This window comes from Aythya fuligula, chromosome 1 (assembly GCF_009819795.1).
Source record: "Aythya fuligula isolate bAytFul2 chromosome 1, bAytFul2.pri, whole genome shotgun sequence".
NCBI classification, from domain to species: Eukaryota; Metazoa; Chordata; class Aves; order Anseriformes; family Anatidae; genus Aythya; species Aythya fuligula.
In genome coordinates this window covers 193132220-193159654 of record NC_045559.1, presented here as the reverse complement: position 1 = coordinate 193159654, position 27435 = coordinate 193132220, and the positions used below count along the sequence as shown (strand labels likewise).

The 27435-nt window shown below is 37.5% G+C and overlaps 1 protein-coding gene across 1 annotated transcript in view; it reads left to right on the top strand.

Annotated features, from left to right (window-relative positions):
- Positions 1-27435, top strand: part of ARHGAP42 (Rho GTPase activating protein 42) — a 168693-nt gene that overhangs the window by 66921 nt on the left and 74337 nt on the right. Inside the window, exon 4 of the mRNA XM_032183744.1 lies at positions 25820-25891. Coding sequence (XP_032039635.1) covers positions 25820-25891 — 72 coding nt within the window. The remainder of the gene's footprint in view (positions 1-25819; positions 25892-27435) is intronic.

Sequence of the window (27435 nt, the reverse complement as noted above, 5' to 3'; positions counted from 1 at the left end):
TTCCTGCTTCGTTTTTGTCCTCCTGGAACTGGTCTCAGAACCCAAACTATTAGAAGAAAACAGAATTAAGCAATCAAGTGATCTTCCTGACTGGTAGGCAGGCTGAAGGCTCTGTTGAAGTAAACACAAGTCAATACCTTGACATAGTGAGATTCTGAAGTCATTACCCTTGTGAGAGAAGAGATCATCTCATAGGGGTATTAAGTAATCCATAGATCAGTGCAAGTGTAAAGCAAGAATGAACCATGTTCATCTGAAAAGTTTCAGCAATCAGTTTAGGGAAGATCCTGCAAGTTTTGTCTGTACAGGTGAAATTCCTTTAACTTATGGTTGCTTATACACTGTAGACATCTATATTTTTCCAATCTCAGCTTGCGTTATGAAGATACAGTGTAACCTCCTGTAGATGCTTTAAAAGGAACTGAGAAGTAATTTACTGGTATTATATGTTTCTCTTTGGAATGTGCGAGTTTTTATCTTTTACGTAGTTAATTTAGGTGAATCTTCAATTTTTGTGGAATGTGCTAGTTTCTTCCATTTATTTTAGTTTAGAGACTAACTTTTTACTTATGGTTTCCATTTGCCTCTTCTGGAGAAAAATCTGATGTGTCATTACCATATACAACACTATAACAATTCTACATTTTAAAGTATATATAATACTACATCTATCAGATTTTTGCCTCTTTGAGAGAATTGTTACTGAAGAGAAAGGGTATGGACAGCAGCACTGTGTGGTTTTCTGTTGTGTTTTCACTGTGAAATAGTTGTAATAACTGCTACAGAAACTTTTAACTACTGAATGTTTCTCAGAACAAGGTTTCAATCCTAAATCTGAGTCAGCTCTGTGTCCCAAACACTGTCAGTGTAAGAAGAAAAACTGGTGTGACACCTAGTAGAATATTTTCATATTGATACTAATTGCATATTTGTAGAGTCTTTCTTGGACCATTTAATAAAATGTCCAGTCTTCCCTGTTGTGTTGGTACAAGTGTTTGTCTGACTATATAGTGAACATAGTTGGAGAAGTGATCCAGCTGGAAAAATAATCCCGTCAACCCTGACTTTATCAGCTACTTCCCCTCACTTCAGTGCCTGCAAGGAAAATGACTTTCTGGGCCTGAATTGCTGTCAAGAAGATAGTAATTACCTTGATATAATTTCTATCAAAAATATAATTTTTAAACTATATCTTCACTTGCCTACAGGCATTATCTACAACCGATAAATGAAATCAAGAGGTGATAGGCTTGTGTTTCTCCTGCAGGCTTCCTGGAGGGCAGCTTTGCAATCTGATCCTCTGGTTTGCTCATCAGGGCAGAATTCACAGTGCTGCTTTCCCTCTTGCTGTGTCTCAGGCTAGGAGTCCCATTTGCTGTCTTTCTCTGCATCACTCAAGTATAAAAAATATACATGTTCAGTGAATGTTTCTTAACATTTGTGCTCAATCTTTAAAAAGGAGTACAATAGTGAGTAATAAATGTAAACTGTTCCCTTTCAGTTGTCATTAATGTAGTTTAACATCTAACAACCGTGTGTACACATGGGTATTTTCCCCCAGGTAAAAGACACATACTAGGGCAGACAATTTGGAGAGAATATTATGGGTTCTCTTCATGCTGAGCATTAGCTGGCTCTTCCAGATTACAGTGTCAGCTTCCATAAGTTTCTAAATAATAAATAATGATCTCAAATAATAATTTCTAAGTTTCTCTAATTTTCATTCTTTAAAATTGTTTATTCCACTATTTCTGTGGAAATTAAGGAAGCATGAAATCATCCTGTGACTTTTGATGATGTTAATATTTAAAATATTGAACTGATCTCACTAGAAACTGGTCCCACTATTAACAAGTGTCCACCTGTAGACATCTGGATTGAAAATACAAGTCTCAGTTTTGTTTAAGCTTGCAGAAAATATTTCTGGAATATGGAGTTAGTTCAGAGTTTTATTGTTATGATGAAATCAACAGAAAACATACTGTCCAGATTTTGTGGTGGATTGCTGTGGTTTAGCCCCAGCAGGCAGTTCAGCACCCCACAGCCACTCGCTCTCCCCTTGTGGGTTGGGGAGAGAATCCGAAAGGTAAAAGTGCAAGCACACGTGGGTTGAGATGCAGACAGTTCTCTAGGTAAAGCAAAAGCTGCACACAAAAGCACAGCAAACCAAGGAATTCATCCACTGCTTCCCATCAGCAGGCAGGTGTTCAGCCACCTCCAGGAAGGCAGGGCTCTTCACATGTACTGGTTCCTTGGAAAGACAAACATAATCACTCCAAACTTCCCCCCCCGCCCCCACACACACACACTTCTTTGTCCCAGCTGTTATTGCTGAGCATGACACCACACGGTGTGGGACATCCCTTTGACTAGTCTGGGTCAGTTCCTGGCTGTGTCCCCTCCCAGCACCCCCAGGTCCCTCACTAGCAGGGCAGCACCAGGAGCTGAACAGTCCTTGGCTCTGTGTGAGTGCTGCTCTGCAGCAACTGAAACATCCCTATGTTATCAGCATTACTTTCCTCAAAAATCCGTAACATGGCATGGTGGGAGCCTCTGTGAAGGAAATTAACTATCTCAGCCAAAACCATGAGAAGGATGTCTTAGCAGCTTTCTCTTTTCAATTTTCTTTGCCTTTTGAAAATGCGGATTGTTTCCTGTCAATATAAATGTGCATAGTTAAGAAACAGATCAGTCCTTGATAACTCTGTTCCCTCATGAAGCCACCAGCCAAGGAAGAAAGCAATCTGACATTTTTTTTTTAAGATGGTCTTTACTGTGTTCCAACGTAGTTGTCATTGAGTTTGAAGCATGATCTTGTTATTTTCTTGTAGCAAACATTTTTTGTCAGAGGTGGCAAAGAGTAGCTCCATCACATTGATCTCTGCTGTTCAGCGCTGGCTGGTGAGCTGGCATCCAACACTGAGCAGCACTTGCCTGTCTTGATGAGGCCAAAGGACTGCAGGTAGGGCCTGGGATGTTCATCCAAGAGGAAGGGAAAGGGGGGAGTGGAGATGATAAGGGGCTTCACTATACTTATCAACTTAACATTAATACTTGTTTACAGTATTTCTTAACATTCATGCACCTTTAACATCTCATAAACTGTACCCAAAGACTTTAGTAAGAAGGCTGTGTTAATTAGTATCCTTTCAGTATTTCTCTTCAGTTTTCTGCAGAGAATGAAAATGAGGAAAATCCATTCACATTTAAAGTATGGTGTTTGTTGCAGGAGTACTACAGTGTAGATTAACACGGTTGGTTCATCTACCTGTTAAAATATCTCCTCCTTTCTGTATTTGGGATGCAATGCATTTACCTCCCTATGCATATCTGGCCAGGAAGGTGCCAGGATGGTTTCTGCTTATTACAATATGAAAGGAATCTTTAATCTTTGGAACCTGAAGCATTCTCTTAAAAGATTTAAGAGCTTGCTGTAAGCAGTCTCACAATTTTTATAATGTCTTGGTAGGCTGCCATGGTGCCATAGTAGCTTTTTATTTTTTGCAGTTCTTAATTGACTAACCAGCAGTGAGTACAGATAAGAATAGGAAGTGATTACTGAAAATCAAGAAACAAAACAATGGCTCATAGCCAAATTTCAGAAAATTTCTGATGTACTTTGCAGCATTTTTCATTTAAGAGAGAGACATTGCTTGCTGGTCCCAATTTTGAAAAGTACCATTAAGAGACAGATTAAATCTTCCTTTCACTCAAAGTGCAAAATGAGGGGTTAGTTGGAAAACTGCTTGCTACTTCTCATTTTACAAACCCAATTTATCCTCGATTTTATGCACTCATGTTCTCTGCATTTCAGTGAATGTGATCTTGCATTGCAGGACAGTAACTTCTCAGAATGTTTTGAGAGGCAGTCACTGAGCAGTGTGGCAGGAATGAGTTTATTGCACTGACATTTTAGTCTCTGTAGTAATGCATGTAGTTGTGAGTTCAGCCTGCAGACGCTCTGGCTTTCAGTGTGGTCACTAACCAGTGTCTTCTCAGATGACTGTTGACAGAGAAAAGAAAAAAGTGTTTGCACTTCTGAATGAGTATTTCAAAGCAAGCAGAACTTTCCTGGTCTATCCAACCTTCCAGCAATGAAGTTATGCATTTAATGTGTGACTGTGCAAAGGAAGGAAATGGATTTGCTCATAGCAGATGGTATTTTTTGTACACTTTACTGCCCTGTAACAATGTCAGAACTGCCACTTAATTTTTTTAATGGTCTCTGAATTCATCTCCACTTCTTCCAGTGGTATGAGAAAAGGTACTTCATTCTTATGAACAATTTATTCTAGATTTTTTCATCATTTATTATTTCTCTGGAATAGTATTAAGCCATATATTTCTTCTCTTATTGAGTGTTCTGGTAGATGTGATCAAAAATGGAAAATCACACAAGCACTTTATATACCTAAGGGTATGTACAAACAAAGATGTCTTTATTAAAAAAAAAAAAAAAAAAAAAAAAAAAAAATAAAAAACAAAAACAACCACTACCACCACCAACAACAAAACAACCTTTTCAGAAGAATGCAAATCAATGAAGTTTTCTTGTAGTCAAAGCAGTTCGGTATTCTGCCTTGGGGAAGTTGCATAATCTGCATGGGCCCACAGCTATATCATAGATATGGAAGTTTCATGTAAAATCTTCTCATGAGGATGTTGTCTTAAGATTTGCAGAACACTTAAACTGTGGTTTTCTTTTTCTTCTCAAGTGCCTGCAGAAGCTCAAATTGTTGTTACATTGAAAAACTCTTTTAGATGCCTCTCCCTGAGCAAGTGTTTCTACTTTGATCTAAGACTGCAAGTGATTAACATTTTTTTTTATTTTTTCAGTAGCCATGCCAGTTTATGCATGCACTCCAGGAAAGTGACCTGGATGAAAGCAAAACAGAAATGAAACTTTTTACTGGTTATTGTTCAGCTCCATCACCACAAACTGTTTCAGCATCACAACAGAGGGCAAAGAGTCAAACAGAGCATGAGTAAGCAATGCAACATCAGCAAATCCTGCTGAAGTTAGCATGGCCACCAAAATAAATGCCTGCAATCTAGCTCTCCATGCAATGTTTGTTGCAGTCTTGTCAATACACCTAGTGGTGGGCAAAGGAAGAGGTTATTTTTGTAGCAGTACCAGAGCCTTTTAAATTACAGTTCTTCAGCATATGAGACTTAAATAACTTCAGCATTTTATTGTGTCAAATATCAGTAAAGTTTTATATGTGTGCCACTGTAAAATTGTTTTTCACACTATGAAGTCAATTTAAATCTGTCTATAACCTTATCTATTTTATTTTCATATTAGTTTGTTTATCATTATACCAAATTTAAAGGAAAAACGTGGTTGGAAGGAAGGAATTAGCCTGAGCACCTTTCTCTTGAAATTCGTGCTGGGGTACCAGAGTGCAGTTTCTGCGGAGTGAGGCAATGCTGTCAATAGCATGGCCATAGTGAAAGATTTTCCAGCGATACAGCACCTATAAAAGTTCATTTATCTCTGAATTGTTCAAGTCTATGGCCAACCTACTTTTCTTCTGAAAATGCCTTAAATGTTCATACAGGTGCTTTTGTTTCCTGAAAGGATGCATGCTTACAAGCTACGAGTTAACATTTCCTGGGCATAGGACCATTGCAAACAGCTCGGCTGACTTTGGCTTTGTGCCTGGACATTTTCATTCATGAATACTTGTTAAAACAAAATACAACTTCCAATTACATTCAGCTCTTAGAATAGCTAGTATCCTCAGCTTTTTCTTTTTTTTAAAAAAACAATTATGTTAGGGGTTCAGAGGTGTTGGTGAGATAATGAATAGTGGCTTCTTGGATACCGCCATGGCTCTTATGCCTGTCAAGAACCAAGCACAGCACAGAAGTGGAGCATTTAAGCATCAGACTGCCCTTCTCAGTGTTCTATTTCATAGCAGCTACACTATATAACACAACATGATTAATTCCTAATGTACTAGATAGTAGAGGTTTGTAGTTATTAACCGTGCTCTCACAGTTACTGGAATTGACCCATTTACCTGTGGGGACCCACAGTGTCTGTGAGGTTGAAATTCATTTTCATACAGGAGTATAGTATTGGTCAAATAGTGACTGCAGGGCCAGCTGCACCAACAGCGCAACCCCACCTGTGTGAGTTCTCAGCCTCCAACAGGTATTAAATGACTTCTAATAAGCTTGTATGTACTTAGCTGCTTGGTCCCAATATCCACCACTTATCCACTGATAAAGATATTCTCTAAAGACAGAAACCTCTTTTAATGTCTGAGCTCTGGAGTATCTGTGGATTAGCAAGTATTTACAAAATTATACTCAGGCTCATTCATTTTCTATTTTAAGCAATAATAGTGTTAACTTTCTACATGACCCTGGTGAGATTTCCAGGAAGTAAGACTTGTTACTATGAAATGAATTTCTTGGGCCTACAGTGAGAGGTTTGTTTCCAAGGTACCCATTTCCAAAATGACAAGCCAAGAATAATACTTGTTATGATAATGACTATCACAAAAGAGATGTAGTTACATTTGCAACCCAGTTGGTAGAAGAAATTTTCAGTAATGATTACTCTAGTACAGTGTCCTAAAAATGGCAGCAGCTGTTATGGGCCCAACAATTCCAGGAACATGGTCTTTCTTTAAAGTAGCATCTTAATATAACATGATAACATAATTGGACTATCTGCTGTAATTTGCAAGGTCCATTTTCAAAATCATCTTTAAAATTGCTCGTGTTAGCACCTAGAAGTGTCATCCTGTTTTTCCTCACTCAGCACTGGGTGAGGCTACACCTGGCGTCCTGTGTCCTGTTCTGGACCTCCCCAGTACAAGAGAGACATGGACATACTGGACCTCACAGCACCTCTGCTGTGAGAAGAGGCTGAGAGCTGGGACTGGTCAACCTGGAGAAGAGGAGGCTTGGTGGATCTCATCAGTGTCTGTAAATACCTGAAGGGAGGGTGGAAATGAGATGGAGCCAGGCTGTTTTTAGTGGTGCCCAGTGCCAGGAACAAGAAGAAATGGGCACAAACTGGAACACAGATGGTTTTGTCTAAACATCATGAAGCACATCTTTACCATGAGGGTGATGAAGTGTGGAAACAGGTTGTCCAGAGTAGTAGTATCCTCCTTGGAGATCTTCCAAAGATGCCTGGACATGGTCTTAGGCAACCTGCTCTGGGTGTTCTTGCTTGAGCAGGGGTGGGACCAGATGGACCCAGAGGCCCCTTCCTACCTCAGCCATTCTCTGATTCTGTGATGCTGTATTTTTTAAATAAGTTTGCTGATTCTAGGTTTATTAATAATGAAGTTTAGGAAGTTAATAACACTTGTGTTTAAACCACAATCATGACAAATGTCTGTGCATTTACACTGATTCATGCATGCTATTAGCAGTCAAAACTGTTTTCTTAAATTTTATGTCATTAGCTGGGGCGTCTTTTACAAGCATTTTCAATGTTTTGTTAAATCAAACAAATCACAACAGCAGAAATATATTAATACTTTAATGTGGATAGGTGTTTAAAAGCTAAAAGCAGCTTTCTAGTTTTTGACTCACAGATTCATTACAAACAGGTCAAGATGTTTATATATATTTATCATTCTAAATTCAGTGTCTATCATTCTAGATTGAATACAATTTCTGTAAACATCGGCAGGTTGAATAATTGTTCAAAACACTAGGAATACCTAAGCATATGTATAGATAATAAATGTATAATTTGCCTGCTTTGCTCTTTGTATTTTTATCCTCATACTTTTCCTTAGGGATTTTCAGAATCTGTTGTATAAAAGCAATGAGATGAGGATCTGATACAGCACTTTTCAAACGGTCTTCTATTGCATTTTTCTGCATGAGTTCCTGAAAAGAGGGAATTTTATCTTCTTTGTACACGATGAGCAAAACTTTTGTTTTTTTTCTGTGGGAAGTGTGTATGCTGCTTACATCATCTAGTTAAGAGGCAATCATGTGACAGGAAGAAATTGGGAGAGAATTTAGGCTGAATGTCAGGAAAACTTCCTCAGGATGAGCTACATAGTGAAACGCTGTGCCAAGGAAAACAGAAGTGTCTAAGGCACAAAATGAGACTGAGCCAAGTGTTAGAAAATGTAATGTAGAAGCAAAGTACTTAGTGTTGTTAGCTTATTCAGTGACTGTAGATCCTCCTTAGCCTGAACCATGGTTAATCAGATGGTCATAAAATGTTGTTTAGTAACTTATTTCAAAGGTGTCTCTCATGATAATGAGCTAAGAATACCATATAGTTCTCACAAAGATTTCCACTCTCTTTCAAGGGAGTGGGATTATGGGGAATAGAAGAGACAGTAGGAAGTTGGATGATCGCTAATGAATATCTGCTTTTCCAGTTGTATATAAGAGTCATTAGCCATGACTTTTTACCAAGACTGCTTTTTGTGAGGCTATAAAGAAAGCTCTCACTATGTAGGAGCCTAAATTTCTATGGAGTGTTGTGTAGCTGGCTAATTTTCTTGCTTATTTACAGAAAATAAAGGAACTAATAAGTCAAATATAACTGTTTCTGGCAATCTGGAGAACTTGAAACAAAATCCTAGCTTTAACAATCATATTTCTGCCAACATCTCTTGGCTTCTTTCTTGGGCGATCTTTTTATTCCTTACTGCCTCATTGTTAAATATTCATGTAGAGTTTTTTTGCCTTTGTATTGTTTGTTTGAGTTAAAATTTTGGGGCGTTTGTTCATGTTTTGGACTGGGAAAAAATTTACTGATGACATTCAGGAACTCAAGCTCCTGATCTCTTTTAGAAGTCTGTTGCTGAGGAGCAGCCTGCACATCTGCCTTCATTTCTCTAGGCTCTCGCTCTGAAGAAGGCACCCGCTTTCTCTGTACTGAGGAAAGCATATGAAAACTCAATTTCAGGATTTCTGTCAAATCCAACTTTTTAAAATAAATGCTGTGGTGAGTCTGACAGCTCAGTATCCCTTAAGGGATAATGTGCGGTAATTGAAAAACATTGTTTTTACTTTTCATAGTAAGTCAGAAAGTTCTTGCTTCAGTTAGTCGAGTGTTTATTTGTTCTTTTATTGATTTCCAACTTTCCCTTCACATAGTAATGGACCTCACAAGGAGCCTGGCTGGGGTGCTTTCACTCCGCTCTGAGTTTTGTTGACATGTGCAAAGTGAGGAAAACAGGCCTGGCTGCAGCATTTATAGATCCGGATTTAGAAAAGCAAAGAGAGAAAGTAGTAACAGCGCAGGACGTGTCTGGGTCAATTCTTACCTAGGTTTAACAGCCAGCATGAAAGAAAGAGTCTGGGAAGGTTTGAAGTGGGGACCTTGCAAAGTAAAACTTGTTGCTTATTTGGAAAGATTTATCTTAATCATGTAATTCATGCTTTGAATTTTAAATAAAGTAAAAAGGATAACAATAACTAAAAATAACACACAACACAACCTGTCCACTAAGGCAGAGATTCCTTTTCTTCTTAAATTAAAAAATTCCCCTCCGATACAAGAAGGTTTGTTTTTATGTTGGTTTTGTGTTTTCTTCTGAGGGGAACAATGTCTTTTCTTGCGATACATGTTGAAGAAGTGAAGGATATTTTTAGCATAGTAAAATGGCTGCATTTAGCAGTGTCCTCAGTAGAACAATTTGCTATTAAAAATGTTGTGAAGCATAGGTATATTGGAATTCTGGGTCTATTTTTCTTAATTAGTTCTGTGCCCCAATTATGCTGTTTCCTGTGTTTATGTAGTCATTTCCCCCTTGATAATATGTAATGTAAACACTCAAGCTAAGGATTTTTTTGTTTGTTTGGAAAGCCATAAAGGGAAGAAAAACCAGAAAAGTTTTCTTTACCCTGGTTATCTGAAATGGCATTTTAAAGTTTTCTTTTGCTTTCGTTATGGTTTGAACTCTCAGCCTGGTCAAGAGACGTAGACTGTTTGTATTAGTGGTAGTGGTAAAAAGATAAATACCTAAACTTGTAAGTACACAGCTGAGCTATTTTTCCTTCATTGTGGTTGTGCTTGTGATGACTTTATCTTTTATAATTTTTGCTAGGACAATCCATAGAATAAGCCATGAGAAGAAATGGCATGTCTTACCAGATGATTAGCCACTTACTATGACCATATCAATTCCTGGTTTATGTCTGTCTGCTAAATATTTTCAGAGGGATGAAAGCAAGATGGGATTTTTGTTTATCGCTTGTTTTTCTTTTACACCAGGCAGTGTTCAGTTTGTTGAGGAACAGAAGCTGGTAAATTTGCTAAAAAACAGGAAACAATAAGAGAAAAAGGGTATCGCTCTCTCAGTTAATGAAACTCACCAGCTTCAGCCATCTTTGCAATTTTTCACAGATCAAAGAAAGTTGAAAGCATTCTCTAACAACTTATAAACAAATCTTATGAATAGAAGATGGGAAATAATTCTGCTGACAGAAATAAGAAGCAAGGCGAAGGGAGAAGGGGGACAGAAGCTCCCTTGCTAGGGAGATAGGCAAAGCTTCTTCCAGTAAGTGAGGGCAGTGACAAAAACACACTGAGCTTGTGCTCACTGAAGAAAAAACAAGAATTCAGGACACAGCCAAAACAGAAGTTCTCTGAAGTGCTTTGTACAATGAAGGAGTAGGTGGTGGCATGCACGTTCTTTGTTATGTGAAAGAATTTTTAGGAAGAAAATCACAAGACTATCCTAAAAAGAGAAGAATGAAAGCATGGGGAATACAAAACTGGAGCCCCAGATGTGTGCAGCAAACTTGTCCCAGAATATTGTCCTCTAGTGAGCTGTTGCAATCAATTACAAGGCACAAATCGGTTGTTTTCTTTCTTTTCCTTTTTAACTTGCTGGCCAGTAGCTTCTGTTAATCCATTTAAAATTCGTAAAGGGTGGAAGAATGAATATTTTTCACATAAATGAGACTTGGGAGGGAAAAAAACAAACAAACAAAAAAAAAAACTCTTTACACACAGTGCTGTCTGCATCCAAATCTGGTAACTTTGCAGTTACCAGTGCGTGCAGTGTTGGGGTATTCAAAAGCAGGAGGCTTTTAGCAGCTCCTATCTGGCCAGAGGAACGCAGGCCATAGTGGTCAATGCTGTGTCATGGTGCAGAACCCCAGATCAAGAAAATGAGTTGGGAAGAACCAGTTCCTGCCCTTCCACTTCTTATTTCTGAACACGCTGAAGATGAGACTTTAATGCTTCGTAAGACTTTCATTATCAGTAGGTACAACAGGAATTTTCTTAAGCATGTTCTTGTGAAGTTTTCCAGTGATCAGCGCATCCCAGAGTCTGACCTTGCATGTGTTTTACTTTTCTGTTGGCCCAGAACACTTTTCAAGGAGGCTCTTCATTCTGTCAATTGTGTGTAACAATATCAGAGTCCCTCCCGATTAATCAGAGACAGATTTTAGCGTCTCGCCCTTCGCATTCCTGACATTAACTCTTTGAGCTGAACTGAAGAACTGAGGTTGCTGTTCCTCTCTAGGCACTTGCCAGGCATGTTTGGTATTTTCATACAGAGACAACATGTCCTAAGTTACGTTTTACTTTTGAATGTTAGGAATCTTGGGGTCTGCTTTTGCCTTCAGGGCACATCAGTAGTTCTGTAAGTTACCAGAAGTTTAAGTCCATGCTGTTGTGAACCCTCTGGCTGTTAAAGATCATTGGCTGGTGTAGACATGTTTGTATCATATCCTGGTTAAAACTTCATTCGTAAAACCATGTTCTAATGAACATTTCCTAAAATGGATTTAGGTGCTCAATTGTAGATGTACAGCAGTGGCCTGAGAAGCTGAATTAAAGATGGTTTAACAATGGTAGCATTACAGGAACTTAGTGTATAATTCCGTGGTCCATAAGTAGGTAGATAGGACATGCTTCTTTTCCAGATTGGAAAAGAAGTGTTGGTGTCCATAGTAAAACATAGATATTTTATACCACCACTAGGGCAATAGTCAAAATACCAGCAGGGAGATTTCTAAGTAACCCTTAATAACTCCCAGATATTTTCCTGCCTGTAACCCCTGCATGTCGGGCTCACCAATACCTTAAATCTTGCTCAGAAGCTCATAGGAAGCAGGTAAAAAGAAATTAAAAAAAAAAAAAAGGTTTGAGTATTAATAATTACTGATGAATTCTTTCAGCCTTCCCAGGGCATCTCCAGCGCATATTACAGAGCCTGGCTGAGAACTGAGCAGGTCTGGATAACCACTGTGGGGCCACAGTGGTGGAGGAAGCCTTTTCTCCTCAGCTTTCCTATCAGTGCACGGGAGCTGCACGTTTATTCCACAGTTGTGGCTCCCGAAGCAGGAGCAGCAACTGTCCCAGCAGGACGGGCAGGCTGGGACGGGCTCACACAGGCGCCGCTGGCTATTCAGCAAAGTGCTTGTAGTTGCACGCACTGCAGCAATGCAAAAAGTTCAAGCAGCACTTCCATCCTCCAAACTTTTATTGCTAATGAGGGCCCTTTATTCAAATCCATTTCTTGGCAAGGCGTACTGTGAGAGGAATGAAGTCAATTTTGTTAAAAGTTACTGTGGGAGGGTAATAACAGTATTGTTAAAACCCATGTCTGGATAATTCCCTTGATGCCTTTCTTTGCATCCTAATTTCCCCACGAAGCCTAATTAACAACATGCCAGTGTTTACATCTTTGATACTTGTAATTCTTGGGACAGTATTTGCTGTTTGGAGTAGAGACTTGACACATGAGAAGAGCTGTGCAATTTTATTTTTATTTATATCCAGGTTACAAAGGGGTAAGAGGAGAAATAGAAGAAAAAAGGATGTAGGGAATAAGCTGAATTTTTAAAATGAAAGATTTTCGTAATACATTAATTTTTGAAATTTTCCCCAACAACTTCAGCTTCATTATAAAGCATAATATCTTTGAATTTATTTAGGCCCCTTTTGTATGCAGATGTTTCTTCTGGAGAATATCTAATATTCCAACAAATACAGAATCATAGAATCATAGAATATCCTGAGTTGGAAGGGACCCTTAAGAATCATCAAGTCCAACTCTTGACACCGGGTCTACCCAAAAGTTCAGACCATGTGACTAAGTGCACAGTCAATCTCTTCTTACAGGACTCCTTTGCTGGTGTGTATGCCACAAGCAGGAGAGGAGAGAAGAGTAACGTGCTTACTCTGAAGACACTTTCAAGACTAAGATCTGACTTCCTTCAGTTTAACACGTGTAACTAGTATGTATTTATTAATCATCATAAAATTAGCCATGTCCTTTAATAATTCAGCTGGATTTTTTGTCATGATATTGAACTCTAGTATTCAGTTTCTCAAGACCATTATATATTACTACTACAATAACAGTTTTATAGAATTCTTATCAGCTGCTGTTTTGTGTCAAGCAGCCTGTTGTTTTCTGTACTGCTGGGTCATAAACAGAAGGCAATCACATTTTACTTTATCCATTTTAACATTTTTCATTTCTCCATTTCTTTATTTATCCTTTAAACTTTATTGTGTTGCTTTTCTTGAAGCTTATTTTCATTCATAGTTACATTTTTTGTAGATAGTAATGACTGAAGGTTTATATTTTGTTATGTAATCAGATTTTAAAATACATTGTTTTAAATGTAAATTTGTGTATAGTTTTTTTTAAAGGGTACATATATTACAATGTCTGTGTTACAGACTTAAAGACACTTGTAAATGTTCACATCACATACTTTTCCTATTGTAATTTGAATTCATAAAACGCTATTGGATATAATGGTTGGTAGCAAGAAAAGATATAGTTTAACTTTCTTTGGGTCAAATATTTGATATATTTTACCTGTCTCTGCACTTCAACTATTTAAAAAGAAAATAAAAAAAAAAAAAAAAAAAGAAAATCTAAAAATAAATCTAGCATTCTTTTGAAAGTTACAATAAAATAAATAATTTTACAGAAATGAGAGTATCTGACTATATATTTACTTATACACATACATATATATGGAACATGACTGTTTTCAGCAATCCATTTTCTTCAAGAGTTACTTTGTGTGTCTTGAAAACATTAAATGGAATAAATGTAAGCGTTTATAGGAATTTCATTTCAGCAATTCAGAATGCTTGAAAGGCATAGAATATTCCTCTGAGAACAAAGCTGCTTTCTACATGCAGATGACGTTATATTATGTGGCGTAAATAATTTTTAAGGCTGCCAATAAAATGTATTTGACATTTCATTGCCACTATGTGTTATCAGAAGCAGCTTTCTCACTGGGTAGTGGCAGGTTTGTAGCCTCTGACTTACTGCTGGTTGGGGTGATTGATAATGTGCATCTGTTGCTCAGGCTCAGCTCAACAGGACAGCTTGAGCATCAGCTATCAAAACGTCTTTAACAGTTAATATGGTTTGTCAAAGACTGATGCATTTAGTAGAAGGTGATTATAAAAAATGCAATTTCTGTTCCACATGCAAACAGTAGTAATTGAGCAGGTTTTTCTTGGTGGTGTTTAAAGTTCTGCTTCAGATATTGGTGGCATGACAGTACCCACGAATCGTGCATTTGTGACCAAAATTGATTAGCATATAAATATTAAAGCTTACTTACTGTAAAATAACAACAATTCTGGGAGTTTAAGTATAATGATATTTTCTCTTTAAATATTTATAAGGCAACAAAGATATTTCAAGCTTACTGCAAATTCACAAATGTGGAATTTGAAACAGATGGAATGAATATTTAGCTTTTTCCTCTAGAGACATCACAAGAAATGAATGCAGCGAGTGAACAAGATACTTAAAAGGACATAGCCTTAGAAAGAAGTATTAAATGAACATGTAAATAGTATACTTTATCCTAGATATGCTAAACACCATTTTTTTCCATCTTTAAAGCATCTTTTAATAGATGGAAATTTTGCAGCCAACTTAATTGTCTTTTGCCTGCAATGATAAGTTCAGTCAAGGCTGTTGAGATGCATGTGAAACTTTTTGCCATAACTTCATGGTACAGTTATTCTCATCTGAGAGTCTTTGTTTCCTTCCCTTTTTGTCTTGTCGTTCACTGAACAATGTCTAAAATCATAGTAATCATAAAAGGTTTGAAGTCATCAACTACTAACTGTATAGCTCCGTTAAATATTTTTTCTGCCATGAATTTTACCTATGCTTGCGAGAAGAGTAGAATGTATATCGGGCATGTCTCCAGACAGTGCGGGATGGCCCCCTGCCCTGCTTCTCCAGTTCATGCCTCGAGAGGAATAGCCATGGCTGGTGCTAGCGACAGCGTAGAGATGTGCTGGTTACCAACAGAAAACGTGAGCAGCAGAAGCAGTGTGCTGTAACAAGACTCCATGGTACAGGGCAGAATGCTTATTTCCCAGACTGAACATCATTACGTCTTAAAGAGAAGTAGATCTGCACTGGCAAGTTTGGGTTTTAACATGCACGATGGCATGGATCAGACAGTAGGTTTCAAATGTACTAATTGCAGCACTCCACATGTGTATCTGTTGGTGCTACCTGTAATAACTATGCTAGATATTAATTAAACAAAATGAAATCAAGATGTATAAAAATAGAATTTCATTGTGTGCCTAAGATGAAGCCATATTTTTTATTACTTAATATATTTTTAATTAAGTTTAATGTAGTTTCCATTTAGCCCCTCCTTAGAGATTTCTGTTAAAATGAACTTGACTTCTTTTCTTTTAATTTCTGGAGGAAGTTGTTTGTTACGCTATTTCATTAGCTATAGTACTTTGGTAATTTATTCTTGGTCATTTTGGGGGTTATGACTACACTTGTAGTTCAACTGTTTAGTCAGGTATTAGATGTGTCATGTACCTTTGTGAGTGCAACTTTGGACTAAGCATTATTTCACAGTAACCTTTAGTGAATCCTATAACATCTATGGTGTTCATACTGGCTCTGCTGAATCTGACTGCTTTCTGATGAATGACTCTTCTGTCTAGTCCCAAATTTCTTTGGGAAATAAAACTTTAAATGGGTTTGCAGAATCCTCTGAGTAAGAACCAACTTCAGGCGCAGTGGCCCAGAACTTTTTTTTTTTTTTTTTTAAAAAAAAAACTTTGGTCTCTCAATACCAGTCCTTAGAGTTCGTATTTCTGTGTTACTACTTGGCACCAAAGAAGGTTAACCAGTGTTAGTACAGAGTGATCTGAAGGGTTTCAGAGTCATGCACAAGGCTTGTCTTCTAGGAGGAAGCAAGGAGCTTTTGCTCCACGATCATTGAACATGAAGAGGACATTGGTGCTTCCTTTCACACTGAGAGATCCCAGTTACTGGTTGTGCTGGACACTGAGACCTTTGAGTAGCTGAAGTACCATAAATGTTGTAGTTTGCCATAGAGATGGAGATAGCACAAAAAAGGCAAATGCTTAAGAATGGTCGTGCTTTTATCTGATACTCACTATGTTGCACTTGACATCCGAGAGGGCAGAAGTTTTCTTCACCTTGGTTACGAGCTTGTGGAAAGATCTCAAAAAATAGTGCCCAACTTGGAGACTGTTGAGTGTAAAATCAATGAAATGTGATTTTCTGTGAACACATTATTAATGTACTGTTCTAACAAAAAATATCATAAACAGTTCTTTTTAATTACATTCTGTGCTTAAAAAGAAAAAAAAAATGGTTTGATGGAGTGTTTCTGAAAGGATGTGTACTCAATCATTTCTGCCAGTGAGCTCACAATATTGATTCATTGCAAACTATAGTGTTTTCTTCCTTGCCTGGTGTTTGAGAGATGTCTTACTATTTGGTATTCTCCTCAGTTTATGGGATAAAGTCCCATCTGGTTAATGATCACTAACATAGTTGCAGTACTCTCTGCAAGGTTTGCTTGTTTTTAAGCCATACTTAGCAATCTTAGCATGAATGGGAGTGCTCATTTATTTATTTATTTATTATTTTTCCCCTCCAAATGCAGTCCTGGGAGGATTCCTTGAATTGGCTTCCTTTGATGAAGTCTTTTTGTTCCATTAGAACAGGAAATGGTACAACTACTGTCCTGGTGCTTTTCTTGCTTAGAAGAATGATGAAAGGTTTCTTTTCCTTCTCAGCCTAGGAATTTCTTTTCCTTCTGTTAGTCCTGGTCTCAATTACAGCTGATGTAATATTCTCTACCTAACTTGCCCTGTAGCTTACGTGGATTGGAGACTGGCAGAGGAGAGAGCAGAGTTAAGATTAATATCACCTTGGTAGGCTGTTGATTCTGTGAAGGGCACAGAGAATAATGTTTAGAATAACAGTTAACAGTTTCTGTCAGTTTTCTGGAAACAGAGAATAATGTTATTCACAGAAACCAGTGGGGAAAAAACAAACAAACAAACAAACAAACAAAAAAACCTCTGAAATATGCAGATTTTTAAAGAGCAGTATTGTTACCTTGATGTGTGCAAAAGATTCCTTGCAGAGTCCACAATAATATAAATTTCTGTAATAGCTTGCTTGAACCAAAGGGGTTAACAGAATGGGACATCTGAGTTAAAGAAAAAATAGCTTTTCACATCTCTGTTTTTCCTTCTCTTTCTGTTACAACAACACAGACCTCCTAGATTTTTCTTTTTCTTTTCTTTCTTTGTAAATTCCTGCAGCGTCACGATGGTTAAGCGAGGACAGTCACAGGAAGGGCAGCAGGGCAAACCGAATGCTTGACTAATTGCTGTGGGATTTGACTATACCAGGGAAATAAACTGTAGAGCCTCCTGCTTGCATGGAATTTGCAGTGTCCTAAAGGGAGACAGAGGGGAAAAATTAAGGCTTGCTGGTTGCAGGAGCGGTGAGCCAGTACCTCCAACAAAGTAGCCCTGCGTAGGTGGGGACAAGGCAAATCTGACTACTGAGACAGAAAGCTCTGATTGTGTTAGGATTACTTTCTTGTGGCATCTCCTTTGGAAATTTTTGCATGCCACAGACATTTGAAGCTTTGCAGGAGAATATGGATTGCTCAGGGTATGAGATCGTAAGGATTCCATCAAAAATATTCCAAACTGCTTCAGATCCTAAGGTCTTACCAAAGATCATCTTTTCAAGATCGAGTTTATTTCTCCATAAATGAAGTTGTGTGCTCTTTAGTAGCACTTGCCTCCATCTCAGCAGCACTCAAAACCATCGGTGCACCAACAGTTTCTCTTCAGGTGAACATTAAAGGATGTCTCTAACCAGATGACGTTTGACCAGAGAACATTCGGGATCTATCTCCTTCTGGTTCATACAAAATCAGACATATCTCTTGCCTTGTCAGTTTGCCTGGAAATAGAAAAAGGCATTCATGCATTCATGGAAGTGGAACGCGAGTTGATATCCAGCATGATAATACCATAGCATCATTAGAGGACACAGAGATAAAAAGACAGAGCATTCTTTATGCTATACTTTTACATCTGAAATATGGAGACTTCTAACAAAAATCCTTATCTTATTTCACCTCTCCAAAAATCAGTATTTCTGAAATAGTAAATAATTCTCAAAGTGGGAAAAAAAAAAAAAAAAAAAAAAGGCAGAATCTGATAGCAAATACTTTGAAATGTAAAGCTTTTGAATCTAGTTTAAGCACCCAAAATTAGATGTTGGAGGTAGAAATGTATCAGAAAGCCTTTATTTACCAAGCCCCTTACCAAGCAATTGCGAAGTCAGGATACATAAAAATAGAAATAATGATTGCAATGTTAAGTTTAAATTTTTATGCTTATATGCCACATCCTTTTTCCTCTATACATGTATCTTATGTCAATATATAGTTTGTAGAATAACAGTGTTTAGGTTTAAAAATTTGATGATAGAATGTGAGTAAGGGTTATTCACAAGGACTGACTTTATCCAAAGGGGGCTGTTTTTTTCTTGTGCTTGCTCTATGATCAATAGAGAAAAACTCCTTGAGGAGACCTAAAGTCTGAAGTTCAGTTCCTGCTCCACATTGTTCTTTGGAGGAGTGTTTCTTCCTCTAATGTTTCAAGAGGACTCTATAAGGAGACTCGTGTTTACATGCTAAAGGCAGCCTTTGTACATGTTCTCGTGTGTTATTTCTTGACTATTTCAAGAAATAGTTGTTTCAAGTATGACACCATATTCATATTTTTTAAACAGTGAATTATCATAAATTATAGGATGATTTGTTTCCTGTAAATATCAACATAGGCTATACAATATAAAAAATAAAAAAAATGTTCACTTGAAAAAACTTTGAGAAAAATTATTTGTTCAGCACTAAATAACTACCCCCAGCCTTTCCTGGTGTGGGATTTGTGAGCATTCTCTTGGGGCAATGTGCTAAGGCCTTTTGATATAGCACTAGCCTTTTGCTAAGAAGCTGAATGTTGTACATTATACGTAGAAGCGTCCAACCTATGTTATTACTAGTCTGTAGTTAAGACTTTGTGATCTTCTGAGCCTGAATTAACAGCTGTGTTTCAGTTCCACTTAAAATAACTGGCATTGGTAGTGATATTTAAAAAAAAAAAATCAATCACAAGCTTGAATATTGCTTGATACCGTCTTTTTTGTACATGTGGGAGGGGTTCTGATAAACTTCAAATATATTCTTAAAATATTTCTTGTGTCAAATAGATATGTGCTCTGAAATGCACATTATTAAGTTTATATAATATTTATACTTCTAATATTTTAAAATAAGAACTGAGGACTTAAATACATGACTAGTGTTTCACAATGAAATGACATATTTATATTCTTTGTAGCATGTATATAACCTGGTATATAACTAAGTTACTTAAATGCCTGATTGTCTGTATTTGGTTTCTGTTGTTGTATTTGAAGTTGAATTGATTAGGAGCTGTTGATACATGCCACAGAGTGAAAGAAGCGTTGTTGTGTTTTGTTTTTTCTGACAGATTATGACGTTAGGAATTAGTAGGATTTGGGGAAAGGATTCCAAATTGTATAATTTCTTTTGTCTCTATGTATTTCTACATTAGTAATGCGTGAATATATTTGCTATGAGATTTGTTGCCTTGTTTGAATGAATTTAATTGCTATTTTCTAAAAGTCTTACACCAACATGAAGCAAATCAGTATTTGTCAGCATTCAGAACCTATGAGTCATTCAGCACTTCAAGGAACTGAGTTTTATTTCCAATATGCAAGCATGATAATTCTGTGTTGCAGGGAAAGTACTTGTAGCAGTAGTATTTTTTTTCGCATATACAGAATATCCAACATCTGCTTTCATAGTTAAAACATTTTACTATAGTTCAGGTGAGCTTTATTAATTCCTTATTTTGTTACTGGGGAATTGCTTCGCTTGCTGTTGTTGCTGTCTTTTTCTGTCTGTTGGGAATCCCGTTAGTTACTTCTCTGTGTGAGCTGCCTAAAGTCTTTAACCCTGCAAATACACATACACACCTTAAGAGGTATTGTGTTTTTGTTGTTAGTGGTGTTTTTGTTGTTGTTGTTGTTTTTTGTTTTATACTGCAATTCAGCATTTGTAGTTTGCCAGGTGAAGCTCAGAGCTCGTAAAAACTCTTCAGGGCTTAAGATTTCTGTGTCCATATTGTTAGTATTTAATAATGAATAAGCAGCTGCATCAATGTTTAGTTAAATTTAGTTAAATTTTAGTTCAATTTCTGTCTATATACACTGGTCCTACATAAAATGAGACGAAGAAGAATAGTGGAGGTGCAAACTGCCTATCATATGCTGTCCCAAATTTGGGCTAGAGTTAGTTGATTCAGTTTAGTTCAGAAAGCTGAACGTCAGCCCTGGTCCTACAGCTTTTCCCACCTGCATGCATATTGCTTCAGTTGGATGCATTATGGCAAAAATACATTCATACATAGCTCAAATGGTTTATGTTGCAAATAGGGAAGTTCCTGTCTCTTGATTGACATACTTTATATTTGACTGAAGAGTAGCTGTGTGCAGGTGAACAGCAATGTGCAGCAGGAGAACGAAGGAAAATTAAAAACAAAGATTCACACTTGATATAAGGGGGGAAAAATCCCACCAGGAGTGCAGTTGACCACCCAGAGAGGCTGGCTGGTCTCTGTCCTTGGAGGTTTTCAGGACAAACCCCCGGACAGCATGGTTCACCTTCTGTACAGACTGTGACTTGAGCAGGGGGATTAATCTCAAGAACCACCTGAGGTGCCTTCAAACTAGAATTACTGTGTCTTTCTATGAAAGATGGAAAACAGGAGTAAAAAAAAAAAAAAAAAAAATTATTCACAGCAATAAAACAAAACAAAAACAAAACAAAAAAATAAAATTCAGTTCAAAGAACATTCTGTATTTCATAAACAGAAAACAGAGGCGTGATATGTTCCGCTATAAAGCTTTTTATCAGAGTTTATTTTGAATTCCTTGCATAAAATATTCACATGCAAGAAAGCATATATCCCAAATATAAGTTGGTGTAGTACTTATACCCTAATGTTACGTAAATCATGTGAATTTATATTTAGGCAAATGCATAAAGACAGAAAATAAATTCAAAATTAGCCAGAAATTCAAGTTATGTATATGTAATTTATGTAATACAGTATGTCATAGAAAACTTATTCCAGAAATTAACTTGGGCTTAAATTTAGGATAATCTAGGAATGGAAATGTTTAGATAGCTTTACAAATAACTTTTTTTTTTCCCTTTCTAACATGGTTTAATAATCATGATTCCCATAAGGATGTTAGTTGATGTTGTGGGTTTTTTTCTTCATTCTACCGATGACTTATTTTTTTTCTGAAAAAGAACAGTTTAATAATGTTAGCCAACTGTGTCCCTAAGTATAGATGTGGACTTTCTCTCTGGTATGTGAAAACCACAGTTTATTCTCACCATTAGTACTTTAATTCAATTTTACAGCAAACTTCTGGAAGGAAAGGTGATGGGTTGGAAAGGTGAAAAAACATGACTGAGAAAAGACAACTTAAGGTGATTCACCGTGTTGGCTCGAGGGGTGTCAGAGCACAGAGCAGTATTGCAGTTATTGAAACTGAGGGTGACCCCATACATTGTCAAAGCTGGCTGAGAAAAAATACTCAATTTTTATGCGGTTCTTTTTCAAGTAGTTTTTGCAAATTCAGTGTGATTTTGGTGGTACTTATGTTAATGGTACTTTTAGCAATAATGCTAAATGGAGGGATTTATACATATCAAAGTTAGAAAGTTGATTTAAGTTCTTCATAAAAATCTGTTTCTTTTTACTGGATCTATCTAATCTAAATTTCTCAGTTTTCAAAGTAACATGTTCTATTGTATCTTCCTTACTACATGTCTAGCATCTTAATTTAGAAAAAACTGTTGAAATGACGCTGAGTTAGAATTGCACGATTCTTTTTTTTTTTCCTTCCTTTTTTTTTTCTGGAGGAATATGGGTACTTTTCCAAATGAGAGAAACTATCCCATTATTTGATTGAATACCATGTGTTGGCCATGCAGGGAGATGGAATTGTGCACCAGTCAATAGCTGAATTGGATCAAAAGAGTGTGACTTCCTTACAGGTGTGACTAATCTGAATAAGCTCTTAAGAAAAAAGATCTGTATTTTAAACACAGCTTGGATTTCTGAAATTGCTATTTACAGAAACCATTATAGACTTTTTGACATGGTTTGCTTGTTCCAAGTGTCTGTGATTTCAGCCTGCTGCAATAACTGAGTAAGAAGAGGATTATCGTCTTGGCAGGAAGAAAGTTACTATATTAGAGCCACACAGGGAAAATTCCAGATTATCTGAAGCAATTGAATTGCAATAAAAATGGTTGTGGGAAGATTAGGTTCCTAATTCTGGAGGGCTGGGCTTGGCCAATTTTTAACCCTTTAAATAAAGGTAATTGCAGTGAAGAGAATTAGTGATTAAAAGAAATGAATAAATGCATAAGGCAAAACAGTTCTTCTTTCTATGTATTTTTTAGTTTCCAAAAGCTAGGCAGGAGCTGGTGGCAGTCAACAGGAGGCTTTGGAGCAGGCTGTGTCCTGTGATCTGGGCTGTCAAGAAGCAGCTGCTCGCTTCTCTGGTACTTCGCTGCCGTGTTCATCCCAGAGCAACAACCCATCACTTGACTAGCTCATACTTGTGCCAGGAGGTGATGTGCCACATCTCTGGGCAGCAGAAACTTCCAGCCCAGGGATGTTCTGTTGATGTGGCCCAGCAGTTCTCTTCCAAGGCACAAACTCTAACTTGATGAAGTTTGTGACAGCTTTTAATTAGTCTTGTGATCCCCACTGGCTGCTCCCAGCTGGCTCTAGCTTTGTGAGAAATCCAGCAAAGCCACTTCCTTCCCAGCTGATTCCTCGCAATGCTACGTGCTGCCTATGAAAACCTTATTCCACAGTGCTCGAGGCGGGACTCCTCCAAAATATTTAATTCAGAGTTGAGTGAGGCTGGTGGTAATCATGTTTCAGTCACTTTAAGGCTATCAAGAGGATACTACACGTCTTGAGGTCTCCTGGTGGGGCATGGAGGCTATCTGTATGCAATAGCTTTGAGCGAAGTGAAGAAGTATTCAGCTCCACATGGAGTTAGTTTGGACTGACAGTGACTAGCCACAAGACTGGCAAGGACTGTTGACATCACGAGTAATAATTCAATAACATGAATGTCTCCTTTAATTGAACACTGAGTTGTTCGGTATATCATTGGTGTATATAAAAATGACTGTGAAAGCAAGGAAACTTACTTCTGTACATGCAAGGAAACTTACTTCTGTACATGCAAAGAAAGAAAAGATACATCCACACTTCTGTCCCATTGACGCCAGCAAGCCTTCATGATTTCTGTACAAGCCAAAAGCCACATACATGTTCTGTAAGCTCTCAAAGTTTCCAGCTGCTTCCAGACATGCGCACTGAAATTCTGCCTGATGGTGTACAAGTCACTTAGCATTTTTGCACCCCTGTTAATTTTTATCTGCCTTATTTGTATAGTAATCCTTGGGATAGGAATTACCTTCTGTTAGGTGCATGCACTTTGCCTTGCAGAAAGTGTTGAATCTCAGCTAGATTGCTAGATTTTGGCCACAAGTCTATATATGTGGGGGAAATGCCAGCTTGGAGAATAGTACAGCTTTGCAGTCTGTTCCAGTCAAACTAATGGAATACGTAGAATAAATCAAAAGCTCACTGAAGCCACCCAGCACTCTGCTCCTCTACTTTCCGAGTGCCTGATTTTTAATTATTACCATAAAAAATGGGTTCATTTTGATCACTGCATCATCAAACATGCCACTGTGCTGCTTTGGACTTTGTTACATCAGGATGTCAGAGAGAGACTTGACTTCTCCTAAAACTCTGCCCCACTGAGATAAGTGGTGATTCTGCGGTCTTTCAAATGGTAATGTTAGGTTTGGGAGGAAAGAAAATGTGTTTGTGTTTTAACAGTTTTGTTCTGTATGTTTATTGTTACAGCCCTTTGGGAAGTTTTTGTGCTCTAATGACAATGTAACTTATCAATTATTGGAAGAATTACAAGAGCTTTATTCATTCACATTTGGCTTAGGTACATGTTAGCTTTGCCCAGACCTCCAAACGTGCCAAAGCCCAAATTTGGAATGTGATGAGTATGGTATAAAGGCTGGACTGGTGAGGAGCAAAAGAGCTGTTCATGTGGAAAGTCTAAAGTTTTGCCTGCACTTAATACTATATAATATTGTAATGTGTTTTATTGTGCTTTATTTCTGATGTGTTGGCAGTTTTCAGGAAAGATGCATGAAAGCTGTGTGTACAGAATGAGGCATTTTTGGGGAGGTGTGGTTCTTTGTCTAGGAAGCTGGAGCAAAAAAGAGCTATTTTTCCTGAAAGGTAGAAAAAAATGCACTTAGGAAAGATAATGTTGACAATAATTATACATATATATTTTTGTTATCATGGATACAATAGTAAAAGAGTAGAAAATCATTTAATGAAAGAAAAAGGTAAATACACCCTTTGTAGACAGGGTGCAATGCAATGACTCGAATGTGTTGTAGGCACAAAGCCTGGATTTTATTAAAAATTGTATATAATGTTTCTTCTGATTTTTCTCCAGTAAAATCAGAATTCAGTTGGTTATTCTGTCTGTCCTTAGAAGGCACATGGTTAAGTCAAGCTACATTTTATGGTGAGGGGTACAATGGCATGACTGGCATTTGTATTCTGCTGCCTGTGCGTGTCCAGCCCAAATGATGAGGGGCTACTGAAGGTGGTCGGGGCTGTGAGCGATCTCCAGAGGTGGGTTCCAGGCCTGGATTTACACGAAATAAACAAAGACCATGAGGGGAACACTGTGATTCATTACGAATCCTCACTGAGGTTAAAGTGATAAAAATAGCTGTCAGACATCTTCAGTTAATTAAGAAAAAAAAAAAAAAAAGTGAAGGAATCCAATCTAGAATATTTTTTAAACTGTCTGCTTTTCTTTTTAGAGTTCCCTCTGCTCCCATCCTCTTCTCTGCTCAGTGTAAATAGGCATATAATCCAAAGAGATAGCTAAAAGATTCAGCTGTCAAAGCTTCTGAATTTGTAAACATACGCTTTTTAGGCAGTGCTGTCATTACTACTATGTTTGTCTTTTCTGCTCTGCCAAAATGTTTTCTTGGAAGTTTTCATTTTCTATTCCGATTTTAGACAAGATACAAGAAGTGGAAGTAAAATACCAAAAAACCCTTCTATGTCTTACAATTAAACTTATTACACCATTAATTACAATTGCTTTAGTTGCCCGTAGACATGTTGCATGACCAGTGAACGTGTGCGTAGTATGTTTTATCTAAGAAGCCAGAATTATTTTAGTCCTACCCATATGCTGTTAGTAGGATGTTATGGACATGAATCTTTCCGTCTTATACATCAGCAGGATTACAGTGACTCCAATTTCTGCAAATACTCGCTATTGAAAATATATGCTTTGTGTTAACTTTTCAGATCCAGAATGCAAATGATGTTCTCATAGCACCCCTGGAAAAGTTTCGTAAAGAGCAAATAGGAGCAGCAAAAGTAAGTGGCTATGAAAACAATTCTCTTTCATTTCCTGCTTCTTTATCAGTGTGTTTTGAAACCTGGACTAAAACCAGGCAGACGTATTCAAATATATTTGATGCCATTGTCATTAACATATTAGCAAATTGAATGGAATTATTTGCTTCAGAGAAGGAGATAATCTAGATACTGAGTTTAAATACTGAATATATGAATAAGGTGTAGCGCTTTCTGTGTATTGTATGTGATTCTTGCACATTCTTACCATCTGGAATTGTGTTTATCTTTTGATGTCTGCATTTATGTTTCTTTGTGCCTTGGGTTATCACAGAACCATACAAAGTGTTCAAACATTTATCATGGGTGCAATGGCCCTGAAGTGGCTGTTGTGTAAAGACCAAGAGAAGTTGGTGTGCCAAAGGCATACTATTTCCTTCTGACTTCCCTCTCCACTTCACACAGCTGATGCAGTGTGGTGATGGTTATCTTTATGTTGCCCAGAGATTTTCCCATGGAGGATGTGCTGCAGTTGATGATTTGAACCAGTTCTTTGGTGTTAGCCAAACAGCGCGTGCTGCCTCTATCAGGTAGTCAGGAAAGCAGATGTTATCGGGGAAAAAAAAAGATGTCAAAATGAACTTCATCTAGGAGATGCTATTTTCAGTCTGATCCTGTATTTTTAAGTGGTTATCAGTCACTACTTAGATCCCAGAGATACTTAAAGGCTGTGGTAGTCAGAGATACAGTTAATAACCTTTCCTCCTGTTACACAAATATGCTAGTTCTGAAGCATTTTGCATCTTGTACTAGCACTCATAAAATTTTCTGGGAAACCTTCCATCTGTAAGGTTAAATGGGTACAAAAAAATCTTTGATGTTGTAGCTGAGGTTACACTTGTGCTGTACTCAAACAACCTCAGAAGGAGAACAGAGATGTTGGAAAGAGAGACTGAAGGCTTATGCTTTTTTTACCACTGTTGTGAATGTGCAGAAAACAGATGAGACTGCTTCCGCACAGGAACTAAATAAACATTTGAGAAGAATTTTTACAGTGAACTTGAGGTCAGCTTTCTCTGAAATTGATGCTTTTTTACTTCTTGCTTGATATTTTTTTGTGTACAGCTGCATTCTTTTCTTGTCCCACCCTGCTGCTTTTAGATGCAGGGTGGAAGTTTGTTTACTGTGCTGCTGCACAAATCAAACTGTAATCGCAGCACAAAACTATTTGCACTTTTCAGTGGGTTTTAGTTGCATTGTTCAGCTCTTTGAGCTGCCACTTCGTTTTGTATTCCTATAGCTTAAGCGATACTGTTCTCTCTTGAGAACCTTTATTGAAAGCTTAACCTGCTGTGCTACTGATTGTCCTGGGACATCAGAGAGAAGAATCGTGTGTGGATCATACAGAGCTCTGTGCAGAAGTATATAAGACACTGCTGTCCCCTTTGACAAGCCTTGTGATACCTCTCAGTAGATGTCATATTTTAATGATCTAAATGAAGATTATTCCTTTACTTTTTAAATCAGCAATTGGTCAACATTAATTCCAGAGTACTGCAGGACAG